The sequence below is a fragment of the Chroicocephalus ridibundus genome, chromosome 24 (assembly GCF_963924245.1).
Source record: "Chroicocephalus ridibundus chromosome 24, bChrRid1.1, whole genome shotgun sequence".
Lineage (NCBI taxonomy): Eukaryota > Metazoa > Chordata > Aves > Charadriiformes > Laridae > Chroicocephalus > Chroicocephalus ridibundus.
The window spans coordinates 1,618,181-1,634,071 of NC_086307.1; the positions used below are offsets into that span (position 1 = coordinate 1,618,181).

The 15,891-nt window shown below is 48.0% G+C and overlaps 1 protein-coding gene across 6 annotated transcripts in view; it reads right to left on the bottom strand.

Moving 5' to 3' along the window:
* SCN8A (sodium voltage-gated channel alpha subunit 8) overlaps nucleotides 1-15,891 on the bottom strand; it is a 61,107-nt gene that overhangs the window by 15,900 nt on the left and 29,316 nt on the right. For all 6 annotated transcript variants that reach the window (XM_063359169.1, XM_063359167.1, XM_063359170.1 and 3 more), the window contains 14 exons: nucleotides 15,403-15,624; nucleotides 14,602-14,665; nucleotides 13,806-13,947; nucleotides 12,834-13,040; nucleotides 11,999-12,286; nucleotides 11,255-11,614; nucleotides 9,310-9,445; nucleotides 7,182-7,420; nucleotides 6,578-6,751; nucleotides 5,279-5,635; nucleotides 3,676-4,146; nucleotides 3,184-3,301; nucleotides 1,608-1,762; nucleotides 536-709 (listed from right to left, as the gene is read on the bottom strand). In XM_063359169.1, coding sequence (XP_063215239.1) covers nucleotides 536-709; nucleotides 1,608-1,762; nucleotides 3,184-3,301; nucleotides 3,676-4,146; nucleotides 5,279-5,635; nucleotides 6,578-6,751; nucleotides 7,182-7,420; nucleotides 9,310-9,445; nucleotides 11,255-11,614; nucleotides 11,999-12,286; nucleotides 12,834-13,040; nucleotides 13,806-13,947; nucleotides 14,602-14,665; nucleotides 15,403-15,624 — 3,107 coding nt within the window. The remainder of the gene's footprint in view (nucleotides 1-535; nucleotides 710-1,607; nucleotides 1,763-3,183; nucleotides 3,302-3,675; nucleotides 4,147-5,278; nucleotides 5,636-6,577; nucleotides 6,752-7,181; nucleotides 7,421-9,309; nucleotides 9,446-11,254; nucleotides 11,615-11,998; nucleotides 12,287-12,833; nucleotides 13,041-13,805; nucleotides 13,948-14,601; nucleotides 14,666-15,402; nucleotides 15,625-15,891) is intronic.

A 15,891-nucleotide genomic window follows, 5' to 3' on the forward strand; every position in this document is an offset into this window, starting at 1 on the left:
CCTTTTTACCAGAAGGAGGATGACGTTGAACTTCATTTCGCATAACAAGCAAACGCACGCGCCCAAGGCCCAGAACCACAGAGCTCGTTAGGTTGGGGGGGCGGGGAGATTTTGCCACCCTCATCGTCCCCCGTTGTTAATAACGCAAGCAAGGGATTACAGAAAGAGGGTGTCACCAAGGAGCAGCACGGCTGCACAAGTTCTCCCACCGTTAGCACATTCCGGTAGCTCAACATGCAGGCAGGACTCTTAGAAACAGTATTTTTAGCGGAGCAAAAGAGCCAAGGGTTGGAAAACCCTCCATTGTCTCCGCAGGCTCATTAGGACCCACAGGGCAGAAATTCCAGAGTTGCGTAGCAACACTCAACTGGCTCAAGGGTTTCATCCTGGGCCTGGAAACTTACAGATACCTGGGACGGAATCCTCATTAAGTATATGATTCAGTTAGGACACTTCTCAGGAGAAAACATTACCCCACCAATCTTCTAACGGTATTTTTTTTTCCAACCAGAAATAAGGAGGAGAGGATACCTACAGCCACAATGAGGAAATCCAGCCAGCACCAGGCATTCGTGAAGAACTTGACGAATCCGTAAGCACACCATTTCAGCAACATCTCCAGGATGAAAATGTAAGTGAAGACCTTGTCCGCGTACTCCAGGATGGTCCGGATGGTTTTCCTCTGTTCTATGTAAATATCCTCGAAAGCCTGGGAAATAACCAGGTGCTCGTGTCATTATATCAGATTTATTCCACAGATCAATGTCGTTATCCAGAAGCTTATTCAAACTGCGATGAGCGATGGAATCGCATTTCTTATACAGTGCACCTGATCTGCTCTAGCAACACTGCAACGCCAAACCAAAGAAATCAACCCCCCCAAAAAAAAGAAAGTGCTGAATAACTAACACAAGAACTTCTCTGCCTTTTAGGGATCCGAGTACCAGCCTTTACATCTAAACGTTCAGCGACAGCTATCGCTACGGTCACACACGGGCAGGTTTTCTCCACAGCTCAGCACAGCCAGAAGGGCTGAGTCCGCTGGCCGTCAGACTGTTCATCGCTACGAAAGCCGGGCGCGTGAAGAAAACCAGGCTGCTGCTGGGGGATCCCAGTTGTTGTGGACTTCTGTCCTAAAACCCGTGAGCAACGCCTGCTTGAAGCTGTTTGCTGTATAACGCTGGCTACTAAACAGTGCGCTGTGTGAAAACACATACAGTGATTATTTGTGTCTATGGAACGCCAGGAGGTCAAGAAGCTCTGCAGACATGGGAAAGTGAAGAAAGGGAAATATAAATGTTCTTGCTCGATAATGTCAAAATGAGACATAGATACAGCCTGACTTTGTCCAAAATCCTCACATTTCTAGTCAAGCTGTGAGCAGAACCCAGATTTGCAGGCTTTCAGTCTCCATTTTCCATTTAAACTAAACAGAAATCATCAATACAGGCTTTTGTACGGTACCTACCCCAACGGAGCCGTGTTGTTTTCCAGGCAAGAACCGTCACAGCTTGCTTTTTCACCAAATCTCCCGTACACAGCTTTCCCAATTAGCTGTCACCTCGCTTAGCACTGCGGGGCTACACGTATTGCTGTATTTTACTCACCAGAGCACCGCTGCTCAGCAGGATCATAAAGATGATGAAAGTCTCAAACCAGTTGTGCTCCACAATCAGAAAACAAGTCTTCCTCAAGGTCCACCAAGACTTCCCCAGCCCTTCCTCGATATTGACCTGGCAACATTTGCAGCGCTGCATGCAACCTGCAATGGGGACAGTGCACACAGGAGGATGAGCCCAAATTCTCTTTAGTAACAGGTGATTTAATGTAAGAACGTAAAATTGTCATTGTTTAGAAGCAGTTCTGATGCCAACAATACTAAACACACTGAGTTTCAGCTAAAACTCTTGCGCTCTTGAGGAATTTATGATTACTTTTGCCACTTCTGTACCTGGGCACCCGAATTAACATCAATTTGGGAACAGATTGTTCTATTTGGTGAGGTATCCATGCACTTGACAGAAGAGGAATGGAAAACTTGCTGATAAAATAACCTTGAACCATTTAAAATATCTTTGCCATGGGAATACCCGTACTGGAACAGCTGCTGAAAGACATTGAGGCCAGCGACAGAAGGGGAAAAGAAAACCCGACCAGAAGCCAGATTCTTCTGCTTCTATGTACTCAAGGCACCAGTTGTACGAAAGATGAACCTGCCCTACCGACAGGGCACCTACATCCCTGCGATGGCCACTGCATCTCCGAGGCCTTGACTTTGCAAAGTCTTCTGAACTAGTTCACCTCTGACGCGGGGTCCAAGGAGGGTCTCAAAATAAGCCGAGAGCCATCCCTGACCCAGACTGAGACCGAACTTTAAGGTAAGCTTAGAGCAGAGAGGTCCCCAGAACAGCTTGGTGGCTTCCCGTCGGCTGGGATGTACCCTGCTGGGGAGCAGCTCTACGGAAAGGGACCCGGGGGTCCTGGTGGACAATAAGCTCAACACGGGTGAACAGTGTGCTGCTGCAGCAAAGAAACCCAACGGGACGCTGGGCTGCATCACCAAGGGCATCGCCAGCAGAGAGAAAGAAGCCATTATCCCACTCTATGCAGCGCTGGTCAGGCCACACCTGGAATATTGTGTGCAGTTTTGGTCCCTGCTATACAAGACAGATGTGGCCAGGCTGGAGAGGGTCCAGAGAAGGGCCACCAAGACAATCCAAGGACTGGGAAGCTGCCATATGAGGAAAGGCTGAGAAAACTGGGTCTCTTCAGCCTTGAGAAAAGAAGGCTTAGGGGAGACCTTATCACCACGTTCCAGTATTTAAAGCCTGGCTACAAAGAAGACGGAGACTCCCTTTTTACGAGGAGTCACGTGGAGAAGACAAGGGGTAATGGGTACAAGTCACTCCTGGGGAGATTCTGATTGGACACAAGAGGAAAATTTTTCACAGAGAACAATCAGCCACTGGAATAATCTCCCCAGGGAAGTGGTGGATTCCCTAACATTGGAGACTTTCAAGGTTCGGCTGGGCAGGGTGCTGGGCCACCTTGTCTAGACCGTGCTTTTGCCAAGAAAGGTTGGACCAGACGATCGCTGAGGTCCTTTCCAACCTGGGATTCTATGATTGATTCCTTCTACAACTTAGAGTTAGAGTTAGTTAGTAACTTAGAGAGTCAGCTTACCTTCTGTGAAGCACGCGTCAGGGTCCAGATACTCCTCCGGTGCCTCCACAGGGACTTCTTCCACTTCAGGCTTTATATCAATGGTGCTACCTTCAGAGGAGCTGGTCTCGTCGAGTTTCTTGAACACAAAATAAAACACAATCCAATCTAGAATTAGTTCCCAACAAATATCAATCATGATGACTCAGCAATCTGTTCACCAGATTTACTGTAACAAAAGTTGTTTCCTCACTTCACCTCATTAAGGTCCTGACATGGGTTACATCACATGTTAACAGGACAGACAGTATTAAGTATTTATATTATATGTAAGTATTTGTGGCTCTCCACAGAGCAACTAGCACAAGAAATTTCTGTCTTGAGTGCAAAGACAATGTTGCAATATGAACAGAAGTTTTGTGCTGGAACTATCTAGTTCTCCCTTCCAACAAGCTTCCGGGCACTTGCATGAGGGTCAAATGACTCAAATGAATTTTTAGCATTTCATCCTACCTCTTTGCTGCCATCGGGATCTGTATCGCTGCTGAAATCTTCTGTGTTGAGATTTTCAAAATCCGATTCCCCTACAGCAATAGGCACCCGGACAGTGAGGTTGGGGTTATTGATGAAGGACATGTGATCTTCATCTATGATATACTTCTCCACACTGCTCCCAATTCCACTCGTCGTGCCATTGCCATTCTTCTGATAATCAATGTCTCTGTTGATATCAGCCCCCGTATGGTTAGCAATGCAGTTCACCTTCTTGTCGTACAATTCATCCAAGGGTTTGACCTCATCTGCCTCTCTCTGCTTGAAATGAGCCTGCATGAACTCCCGCACTTTCGCCTTGGTCCAGGCAATGCCCTTCTTGATGCGAATAACAGAAATCTGCAGGTTGTTCATCTCCCCGTCGTCATCTGTTGCTGCCAAGTTGTCCGCACTGAAGGAGCTCAGTAGCAAAGCTAAGAACAGGTTCAGCACCTGAAGGAGAAGAGGTGACGCTTGGCAGAGCTGATACGTAAGGGTTACGTTTCCAAAGCTGAAGATGAGTATTTAACCACCCAAGTCCTGCTGCTGTTAACAGGGAGCTCAGTCTCTAAACACCACAGTGAGAACCAGCTCTGGTGTCCCACGGACCTACTGAGGTTCCCAGGAATCAAGGAACAAGACCCTGATCCTGCAACGCGTGCCGTGAGCGGGGCAGCCCTGCGTGGCACACCGCTCTGCTGGGTCAGAGGGGCTTGGAGCAGGTCCCTCCACAGAGCCCCTTGCAGGAGCCAGACCGCGGGTGTCAGAGAGGGATTTAGGCAGCAGCCACCCAAGGGACTGAAATTCAGTGTTACTGGTTTAGTCCCATCTCTGGCTCAAAGGAAACGGGCCAAATCTAGGCATTTTCAGTGATCGCTCCCAGCTGTTTCCTTGCCCACACCTAGTGATTGCCCCCGAGACTTATTTTGTTGAAATCCCTTGGCGAGACGAGTCCTCTCAGAGAGAGCTCACAACACTACTTTGAAAGCATGCAACTGCTCACAGTACTTCTTTCTTGCTTACGTTTTCCTCCATAGGCTTTTCTTCATAAAATTTAAGACCAGAAGGAAACATCATGATCTAGTCTAACCTCCCACTCAACAGGCCGTGCAGTTTCACCAGCTGCCTCTTGCACACCGCCACACCTCATGATTGAGCTAGTGGGCACATTTTAGAAGAAACTTCCAACCTAATTTTAACACCTCAGGACCTTCCCTTTCATACCAAATCATCACCTCTTCTGGCATTTGAAAAGACAGGTTTTCCTTCTTTTAAGCTTCTTTTACCCCCTCAGGCAAGGTGTGGGTCTGTCCCCTTTGACTGAGGGCTTCGTACCTCCAGCTTTTATTGCAAAGTGCTCGGATGCTTTACTCCTGGGCAACTGTTTAAGGCCCTAATCAAGCAAAGCACACCCTTAATACGGTGCTACCGAAGTCAACAGGACTGTTCATCTGTCAAAGGCCATGAAGGACCCCACCAGAGCTGGAACAGGCTCATAAACCGTCACTCCCTAGTGCTGTGGCCTCCCCGTGTTTTACCCCACCCAGAGGCAACCAATAAAGACCATCAGTAACCATTTACTGACCACTAAGTTTCCGATGACCATGACCATCATGAAGACAATCAAGCACATGGCCTGTCCTGCTACTTCCATACAATCCCACATGGTCTCAATCCATTCCCCACACAACACACGGAAGACAATAAGGAAGGAGTGGAAGAAATCGTGCATGTGCCAGCGGGGTAGCTCACACTCCGGACTGATCTTGCAGACACACTCCTTGTAGCTTTTGCCGAAGAGCTGCATGCCCACCACAGCAAAGATGAACACGATGATGGCTAGCACCAAGGTCAAGTTCCCCAAAGCACCCACTGAGTTACCGATGATTTTTATCAGCATGTTCAGAGTGGGCCAGGACTTGGCCAGTTTGAAGACCCTCAGCTGCAGAAAACAAAAACCAAAAAACAGAACAGACAAATGAAAATTTAATTTCATCTCAAACAAAGAGGAAAATCAGGCAGAACTTTGTAAACGGCAACCATCTTGTATTTTACATCAACATAAGCCCCTGCTTCTGCTACTGAACTCAGCGGCAGCAGGGCATGCTGAACTTCTCCTTGAACGTGGCCTCCTGTACTTTGTACTTTGTTATCCCCCACGTGGGATCCCCCATCTCCCTTTACAAAGGAAAAGCATGAAGCTTCCAGCTCGCTTTCAAAACCTGCAACATTAAGGAACTCAGGAGACTTGTTCGAAGGGTGTATCACAAAAAATTACTTTTTTCTTTCCTGAACACTTCACATCTTCCCCGGAAAAAAAGGCCATCTCCTGGCACATCCAGAACACACTATCGAGTTTAACTTCCAGAGAATCTCATTTGGAGACAGACTTTCTGAAGCTGGATATAAGCGTGAGCTCCCGAGTACTGTGCTCCTTAGAAAATCCGACCTCAGCTGTGGTCCTCTGTGTTCAAAAATCTAACCTTGAGGTTTTCATAATGTAATTTTCAAAAGCTCAACCAGTGACAGCACAAGTTAAAGCATGCGAGGGTTGTACACATTCAGCACTTTTATCAGACTGTAACATACAACCTACCAAATTCGACTGCATGAAATAGAGGTGCCTTCTAACGCGGTCCATGTCCAGCCACATTAAGTGCTCTACACCAAGACACCTCCCAAGTCACCCCTCACCGCCTCAATGCAACGAGCTGTTGCTCAGACCTCGCCAACAGCAGTTGCGAAGTAAGAAGAGACCACAAAAATGACACTACTCCATCTCTGTCCTCCCCCCCAAAAAAGCGGGTTTTGCCTTTTCTTATGTAAAAAGCTTTCTAGTAGCTCGAAGATAGTAACGTTCAAAATGAACTGGAATATGGAATACCAATCGGAAAGATCGCAGCACAGAAAGTCCTTCCACATCTGCCAGACCCAGTTCCATTAAACTGAGGGAGACAATAAATCCATCAAAGATGTTCCAGCCTTCTTGGAAATAATAGTAGGGATCCATGGCGATGAGCTTCAGGAACATTTCTGCTGTGAAAATTCCAGTGAAAACCTGGAGTGGTGAGGAGAGAGACAGACAAACAAAGAACGGGCAAAGATTCGCTTTTGTTCATTTTCTGATCTTCAGGCTAAATATGAAACGATGCGATCCCTTACACCAATTCCAATGTGCAGCCTATGCAATGCCACCTGCTCCTCCACAACAGGCTTTTCCTCCCCCCGGCCAGCACAAACGTCATTGACCTACTCAGGCATCCCAGGAATTAATAGATGGATTTTTAAGCAGTAACAAATTCTGACCAGGGAAGCGCACCCTCAGCAAACATCTCTGAGTAGCCACAGAGTGCAGCGAGGACAAGCTCTCGCCACTCAGTGTCTTCTAGAGCCTGAAGCAGCAGTTCTTTCAGTCTAAGTCCACACCAACCAGCAATGTATCCCAGTAGGAGCAGATCCGTAAGGAATATTTACCAATAGTATCTTACCAGATTTCCTACGGAGAGCACGTGCTCAAACTCTGGGGTCATAGGATGGTGCTCCATTGCCATGAACAAAGTGTTCAGCACAATACAGATGGTGATGGCCAAGTCAACAAAAGGATCCATGACAATTAAGTTCACGATCTCCTTCAGCTTGATCCAGTACGGGTGGCATTCCCAGATCAAGAACGTGTTGGCAAATTTGTACCAGCAAGGGGGACACTTCCTCTGGGACTCCTCCAGCTCTGCAGCCCCAAAACAAAACAGCAACAAGAGTTCAGCCTCCACCTCTAGGGCTGCGTGATCCGCCTGGCCCTCGGCACGGCTAAAATACCACCCGACCTCGGCTGTCAGGAACCCCTCTCGCGTCTCCCTGCTTCCACAACAATATTCTTGGGCCAAAGACACGTTTTGCCATACGTACACACAGCACTCGAAACCAAAGACCTGCAGGATGCTCAGCAGTGGCTTCAGACAAAGAGTTACGAAGCCACGAACTTTATGGCCACAGCCCATTACGCGCCAGGAGAGGCCGGGCAAGTTTTTGGACTGAGTTTCTCCCCCGGCCCTCGGCGAGAGCTGCACCGTGTCTGCCGGAGGTCTCCAGGAGGGGCAGTTCTGAACCCCCCCGACAGTCCGCCTGGGTCTTAGGATTCTGTCCAAATTATTTGAAATGAAGGGATATATTTAACTCGGGACCCACCAAGGTAAAACGGCGTGAATCAAAGCTACAGATTCTAAACTGTCTTTGGTGCCAGTTTTTAAATAACTTAAATGAATTCTGCTCTGAATGCAGACGTGGTCTAAAAGAGGAAATATATGACATAATGCTGCAAAGGATTTTAAACAGGAATAACCCGATTAAGACTAACCACATCCATTTACAGAAATCTAACATGATGTTGTGTCCGTTTCTGGTTTTTTTTTTTTTTTTTTTTACACTGGCTTCTTTAAGTGCTTAGGGGAAAAAAATACAAATCAGGAGTTCCCCCCTCTATTCTTTGCCTTGCAATGGTTCCATTCAGGCTCTACAGCTGTTCATGCTGAAGTTTTATTTTTTTATGGGCAGGGAAAGGACCACCGCGCTCACTTTCTCATTGGTTCTCTGGTTGCTTAGTATTTAGTTGCCTTGGAATTTCTAAAGTTAAAAAGCAGGACCGTAGCACTGTAGCCTGTAGGCGTTTGCGCAGGAGGGAAGCAGCAGCAGAACCTTGCTCTGTTTCTAAGTATATTTAGTTTTCATACAATTTTATTACAGGAGGCAGCAGGAATTTGAGATCATCAACCTCATATGGCTGCTGTTCATAAATTCTTGCTGGCTCCTGCATAACGTATTTGGAAATCTCATCTCCGCGTGCTGTCCATTTCAGAATTTCCGTCATCCCGAAATCCCTTTCTCTTCTGACAGCTGCCACATCTCGGCTCTCAGCGCAGCTCAAACCTCCTGCTCCCAAGGACTGCGAGCAAAGGAGGGTCTCCAGTCCTCGGGAGACGGCAGAAGACACACCACCCGTGTCCAACGCTAACTCTATAATCTCCACACTGAATATTCATCACTGTAAAATTACAACTCTTTGTTGTCTTTACCTCTGTATCTGTGTAATTCAGATGGAAAACCAAGTAAAATAAAGTCTAATAAATACTTCTGTACCAATGATAACTCAAAAGAAGCAGGTTTAGGCAAAACCAGTGCATGAATCCGTACTACTTGAAAGCAGGGATAGCCGAGTTCTGTGTGTCTGAGGGGCACGCGCGTCCCCTCTCCGGTACCCAAGGCTCAAACCTCATCTCTGGGGTGCAGCCGTGCCCAGACAGAGGGGGCCTGACCCGAGCCTGTGCTCCTCACCCCGCTCCTACAGACCGGCTATCGCTCTGCTCCCACGAACCCATCTCACCAAGCTGTTACCACCGGGCATCCTCTTGGACAGACTGACCAGACGCACGCGTTCATACCCGTGTTCTGCGCCGTGCAGAGGGACAGCCCGCCCAGCTCCAGCACAGGGAACCCGGGGCAGATGTAGTGTGAGGAGCTACCCGTAACGGCCAGGCGGACGGGTCTGTCTTCCTACAGCACACCACGAGAGGGCAATGGATACGTACCTACTGGAAAGGCAAACCTCCAAGCCATACCTACCCTCAACAAGGGTATTTGTCAACCCCGTCATTACACTGTTGGTTCGATCCTTTCTTCCATAGGATGCGTTCACCTGATCCATCGAGACCAGGAGAGACCCGCCAGGCTTCTTTCTGATTTCGATTTCAGTAGTACCCTGCAAAATTCATACAATGATTAATACAAACTCTTAGCCTTCCCAGTATTTCACCAACTCTTAGCCTAGAAATACGGCACACACACCCAAGAGAGAAGAACACCTTTGTTCCTGCGATCCTCCTCGCCTTCCTGCATTAGGTAAGTGGTCAAGCCAACGCTCGAGCCCTCGTTTCTGCTAGCACCAGCACTTTGCAGCCTCACACAAATCACGGACTACATTTTAAAGAAACTTTCTAACGAAGACTGCTGTAGGACAAAGTAATTTACTCTCTGTACTACTACCCAATGGCACAGACGGGCAGTGACTCTCTTACCCAGCCCACCTTACGAGCCCTCTGGTGAGAGTGGGAACTCCACCCCAGCCTCCTTGGAGCCACCCACATTAACCAGGTTTAGGAACCAAGCGTCTGACAGTACTAACGTTCATTTCAAAATCTGCATCTGAAAATTAGGATAAGAGAAGCTTGGCCACATCGCTCTCTGAGAACCAGTGGGGATTTCTCCCACTCCGGCCCATTATGAAGCTGATTTTCCGACACAGCGGGGAGATGAAACCACGTCTGGATCTTGCCCTGGTGAAGGATGACCTCGCTCTCCCCAAGCCAAAGAACTTCTAAAGACACCTCACAGTTTCCCTCCCAGCATCTCTCTGGCAACGTCAGTCTCTGTTAGGCACGGATGATCTTGTGCACTAACAGATAACTGGGGTTTTTTTCCTCATGACAGGAATTTGCTGCTGTCTGCTTGTGAACTGAGGTCTCTGCGCAGCCCACGCTCTCCTACCACGACGCTTAATTGCTTGTTGAACCCTCTCTACATAAAGAGTTCGCAAAATAACTGCTAAGTAATGTATCCTCTTTTACGCATGCAGCACGCGGGTTACAGTTCCTGCCACGTTCGTGCTGTGTTAGGAAGAGAATTAAATACTGAAGCAAACGCTGTATTACCATGCTAACTAGGGAAGGAAAAAACAGGGCGCGACTGATGCTTCACGTAACTAAGGTCAAACAGGTTGCAAGAATTGAAGTAACTAAAACAAGAAAACAGCTTGGAATTTATAGCCATGGTAACCAGACTTTTCTCAGAAAAAAATCGATTTAGGTATCTCTCAAATGACGTCGTTTCAATCTTGTTCAGACTCTTTTATGCCCCACTAACTAATATTCTATTTTTTGAGCTTTGTTTCCCTCCCGCTTTCTGGAATGCCGATCCACTAAAAAGGTGACTCGATACCACTTCAGTCAACCAATTGCAAAAAGCCAGTCAAGGAAAATTCAAAAATTAAAAAATAGTATTTAAAAAAAAAAATCCTTATTTTACTAACAGCTTCCCTTGCAAACTTGAGTGAGAGCTAAAAGATTGTATTTCTTTTTGAAGCCTTAAATATTTTATCTTATTGTGGAGAACATCTGCAGCAGACTTTGTGCGGTTTCCCCATTCCCATCCTTTAAATAGCTCCTTACGAATTGCCCCGACATACACCAAGGGCTCCTACTATTATTAGCCCTTTAATTAAGGGCTCAATTCCGAGCCTTTTTTTCCCAGGAAGGTGGGGGGGGAGCGGGGGGAGGAGGAGGGGGGTCACTGAGTTTGAGAAGGAAAGAGGGGATGCTGAAGCGTAGGGCGCTTGATCCGGTACGGATTCATGGCCTGAGGTGGGACAGAGGGACGCTGGTCCTGCCGGGGAGCCCGGTGCGCTCGGAGGGCAGCGTCCGGCAGAGGAGAGAGGAGGGGCGGCCATGCCTACGCTATCTACTCTCGCTGCCTTCCTCACACTGTCATCGGCAGCTGCCTGAGCTATTTTCACCTCAGGCAGAAGGCGTCCCCCGGGCATGCTGGAAGGCGGGCCGCCGATGAGGGACACCACGCCGTTGCAGTCCACCGTGCTGTTCCTCTTCACGTTTCGGCGGAGGTTGGGGAAGATCCGCGAGGAGCGGCTGCCTTGGCTGTAGCCGCTGTAGCCGCTGTAGCTGCTCCGGCGGTCGCGGCCGCGGATGGGGATGAAGAGGGAATCTCTCCTGCCTTCGCTTTCCTCCACGGTGCTGTGCTCGTCATCCGCAAACTCGTTCTCCGAACCCGGGTCACGAAACCGCCCCTTGTAGCTGAAGATGCTGCTCTTGCTGTTGTGCCGGGAGAGAAAAGGGGAGCCTGGGATGCTGAGGAGAGACTGGGAGGGAGAAAAGAAAGAATGACAAAGCGTGAAGAGTACGGAAACAAAGTGCTGCAGTGCTGACAAGTGCTGCTAACATGGTTTCGCTCCCTCTCCAGGTCTACACAAACCATCGCCACTTCGGCGGCGGCTGTACTTGAAGAGTTGTTCACCCTTGGCAGTTGGTGAAGAAGTTTCCTGGTGAGATTCCCCCGTCTCAGGACAACATACGCCAGGGTAGGTGTGTGTGAGGGCTGTAAACTTGGCCCGTAAGTGTCCTCCCGATCGACTGCGAGTTTACGACAGTGGGCAGATTCCCTTGACATGCAAATCAGGATCTAAACTACAGTATTATCCTGACTACAAGCAAGCATAAACATTAGCGAAGGAAATGAAAACTACCTGGTTCATGATGGAAAACTTCCTTCCTAGCCTGTTATCTGGTAGCCTGAATGCTTTCCTCCTCATGCCATCCTCAGACTCCGACTTAAACACCTTCTCATTGTCACACTTCTCATCTCCTTCTGACAGTTCCTTGTCCTTTCGCTTTTTCCTTCGGTTTCGACGCTCCTTGGCGCTCTTGGAACTGAGTTTGGAAATCTCAGAAGAGCTCCGAGACATCCTCCCCCCACCGTCGTCTTCCACAGCATCCTCAGAGACGGTCCCTGCCGAAGTGACCATGGCGGCAGCCTGAGGGCGAAGGCAAGGGAAAGGGAAAATAAATCAGATCTTACTGTGATTAATACTCCATTTTCTGCTTTAAGAGTGTGGCTGAGTGCATACAAGCACAAGTCTTTGGGACAGGACCGGGAAGCTTATTCTTTCTCTTGCAAGAAACTTGTAGCCAGGACTCCTCCAAATTTTTACTGTCGACTTTTGCAGGTGGTAAAAGCTCTCTCAGTCCCTCAGCTTTGTTTACAAACATTTGGTAAAGGACCAACAAACACGTAGGTGTCTGTCTTGCAGTGATGTTCCCACACTTAACTAGAAACGCTGGGATTGTTTAAAAATTCCTTAACAGAAGGAAGTTTTCCCATACGAAATAAACACAGCGAGCTTCAGGAAAAACCAGCAGCAGCCAGGAACTGAGAGCAAACAACGTCACCCCAGTCAGCAGAGGACACGATGCCAGGGCACTGCTGCATTTTTTGGTTATACACCACCGCTCTGTAATAACGGGCAAGGAAATCTTAAAATATGTAAATGCATCAAAAAAATACACCATCGGAACACTCACCTGTGCTTCTTCCTGCTGCTTTTTCAGTTGCTCCAACATGGCCTTAAATTCCGCCTCTTTCTGCTCCGCCTCCTCCAGCGTGGCCTGGTTCTGCTCTTCGTAAGCCATAGCCACCACAGCCAAAATGAGATTAACCAGGTAGAACGATCCCACAAAGATCACCAAGACAAAGAAGATCATGTAGGTTTTTCCTGCTGCTCGTAAGGTCTGGGAGAAGAGCAGCGCGGTAGAGGGAAGAGAAAAGGAAAGGGGAGAGCAATTTCAGCGTGACACCTGATAGGGGAACTGATCCCAAGTTTCTTGACCTGAATGCTTCTAAGAAAATACAGCCGTGCTGAATATTTAACTTCTCAGCACTTCGCCTGCAAAGCACTAAGCTGCTGCACATCCATTAGCCATAAACACAGAAGGTGACATCCCTCCTCCTCTCCTAAGGGAACATCCAACAGATGCAAACTGAAAGGATTCACAAGTATGCTGTGAAACTCAATGCTTGGAGTCCTTTAAAACCAAACAAAAAAGAAGAAAAGCCATCTCAGCAAGGTCCCCAAACCGTCCTCGGGCTACAAGGAAACACTCTGCCCTCCAAAGTGCCCCAGCACCTTCTGAGAGCAGAGCTGAACCACTCACAACCCCAGGATGGTTTGGGTTGGAAGGGACCTTCAAAGGTCACCTAGTCCAGCCCCCTGCCAGGAGCCACCTCCTGCAGCAGGCAGCCAGGTCCTTCCAGAGGTAATTCCCAGCTCAGCTGCCGGCACCCTGGGGACCTGCCGTCCCTCCTGGGCTTAAGAGTCCAACACCCGCTCCCCGGTGACACCCCGTCCTCCTCACCACTCGCCACCTCCTTGCGCAGCTCTACTCGCTGTTACTCTTTCAGACAGCAGCAATGCAATAAAGCTTGACACGTTTTTCTTTCCTGTGCTGTCCCCACATTCTCGTCTTGGACAACACCGAAGCAAAGCGTTTACTTACTAATTGATACAAGTTTTCCCAGAAGTCCTGAGTCATAAGGCGAAATAAAGCCAGAAAAGCCCAGCTGAAAGTGTCAAAGCTTGTGTAACCGTAGTTGGGGTTCCGTCCTGCTTTCATGCACGTGTAGCCCTCCGGACATTGGCTGTGAAGAGGACAACAGCCATTTCAGGGCACGGAGGCAGTCAAAGGGATAGAGCAAGTTGACAACACGCACATTACCCGTGCCCATGGAGATTTTTCACAACCCTCCTAACAAACGGCATGAATTTTGCTCTCCATGTCAGGTAAGACCAGCAGACACGGAGACCGACAGAGAAGATCTCAGAAAAGCCCCGTTTTCTTTGTCCTACGTAAACAAGATGCGGCAACATGCAGCTTTTCACCCAACGTCAGGCAGAAGGACGAGCTTTTGCCCTAAGTGCCTTTAGAGCTGAAGGACTGGGTGAAAAACCAGTTGGAGCCAATTAACACATGGAAATTTTCCATTTCTGAACCTCCCTCCCCTGCTCCTCTGGTGATTCCTGTGATTGGATTCAGTGGGAAGTTAATGCCACCCGTGATCACCATCAGACACACCTGCCCCATGGGAGGACACGGAAAATGTCAGCTTACATTATATTAGTCAAACGGATAGTAACAATGGATTAATAATTAGATAAGAAACACGAAACCTTTTACGTGCAAAATAACACCAGAACCAACAAAGGAAGCAACAGGAAACATTCCAAAGGTTTTGCCATCACCAGCCGACACCGACGGTAATTAGTCTCTACTCTGAATAAAGCTCAGCACTCACCCCGCATCCGAGCTGTTACCACAGAGCAAAGGATCAGGGGCGCCAGGAATTATGTAAAAGTTTGCTGAAGAAGATAAAAAAGAAAAGATTACATGCGCACACATCTGGAGTTAGAGGATTTAACATACCATAGCGCTATAAACACCTTCCCTGAGGATCCCTCTAGATCCCCTACTGATAACCGCACTGGTAAACTAACTCAGCTTTAAATAACGTTAGCCCCACTAACCACGCCTGAGTTTAAACACCTTTCTGGAAGTCAGTACAGCATCACGAATAAAAATTTAAAAGGCGCTGACTGCAGAATACAGAAGCTCAAAGTGAGAAGGAAGGAAGAAATTAAGCTATAAAAACTTGGAGGGTGGTTCCTCGATCCTCCGCAGCATCATTTCCAGCTCTGAAATGATTCTCCAGCATCATTTCCAGCCGGCGCGGGAGGATGCTGCAAAGCAGAGACGGGTACCAACAGCTTCGCGGGCGTTCTCCAGAGAACCAGCAAACTCAGCGAAGGACCTGACACTCAGCCCAGGGGTTTAAGTGGGCAGTTACTTCCCTTTTACTGTATTTAAACAGTTTTTAATTGGAAATAAAACAGAAAAAAAAAAAGTATTTTTGACAAAGTATTTAGCTGAAAGAGTCCAGCTAGAAACACCTTAACAAAAAAACTGAGAAGTATCTGAGCAAGGGGTTTTTAGCGCGCAAAGCTGGACGCGCCATGTTATAAGCCATGTCAGAAATCCCGGTCAGCAGCATTAAGCCAAATAAAGTGGTTTTAGGGAGTATCACTGCAGAAATACCTACACATATTGTTGGTGTATTCCTCCCAGTCAAAACCCTTTGAGCCGTTATCCAGGAAAGTCTCATTCACATTAATCGGCCATATCACACACTTGTTCCTTAAATTGCCCATAAAGAGCTGCAACCCGATGAGAGCAAAGACACTGAGGCAAAACACTGTCAAGATCATTACATCCGACAGCTTCTTCACAGACTGAATTAGGGCACCCACAATGGTCTTCAGGCCTGCAGAGAAGAAAACAAGACTAGAAATCACTCCTGGAGAACAAAAAGACACCGAAAATTCAAATACATACAGTACCTGGCAACCGCTACAGGGTGGCAAGAGATTGTTGCCATAAAACGGGGAACCTGTTCTCCTGGGGACCACCACCGGCACTCGGGTTTGTCCCCACGGGACAGGGAAGGTGCTGGATGACCCAAGCTCACCGGTTTCGATGGTGAACTAGCAGTAGTTAGAACAAGAGAAGGCACCAGGCTTCACCATGGAAC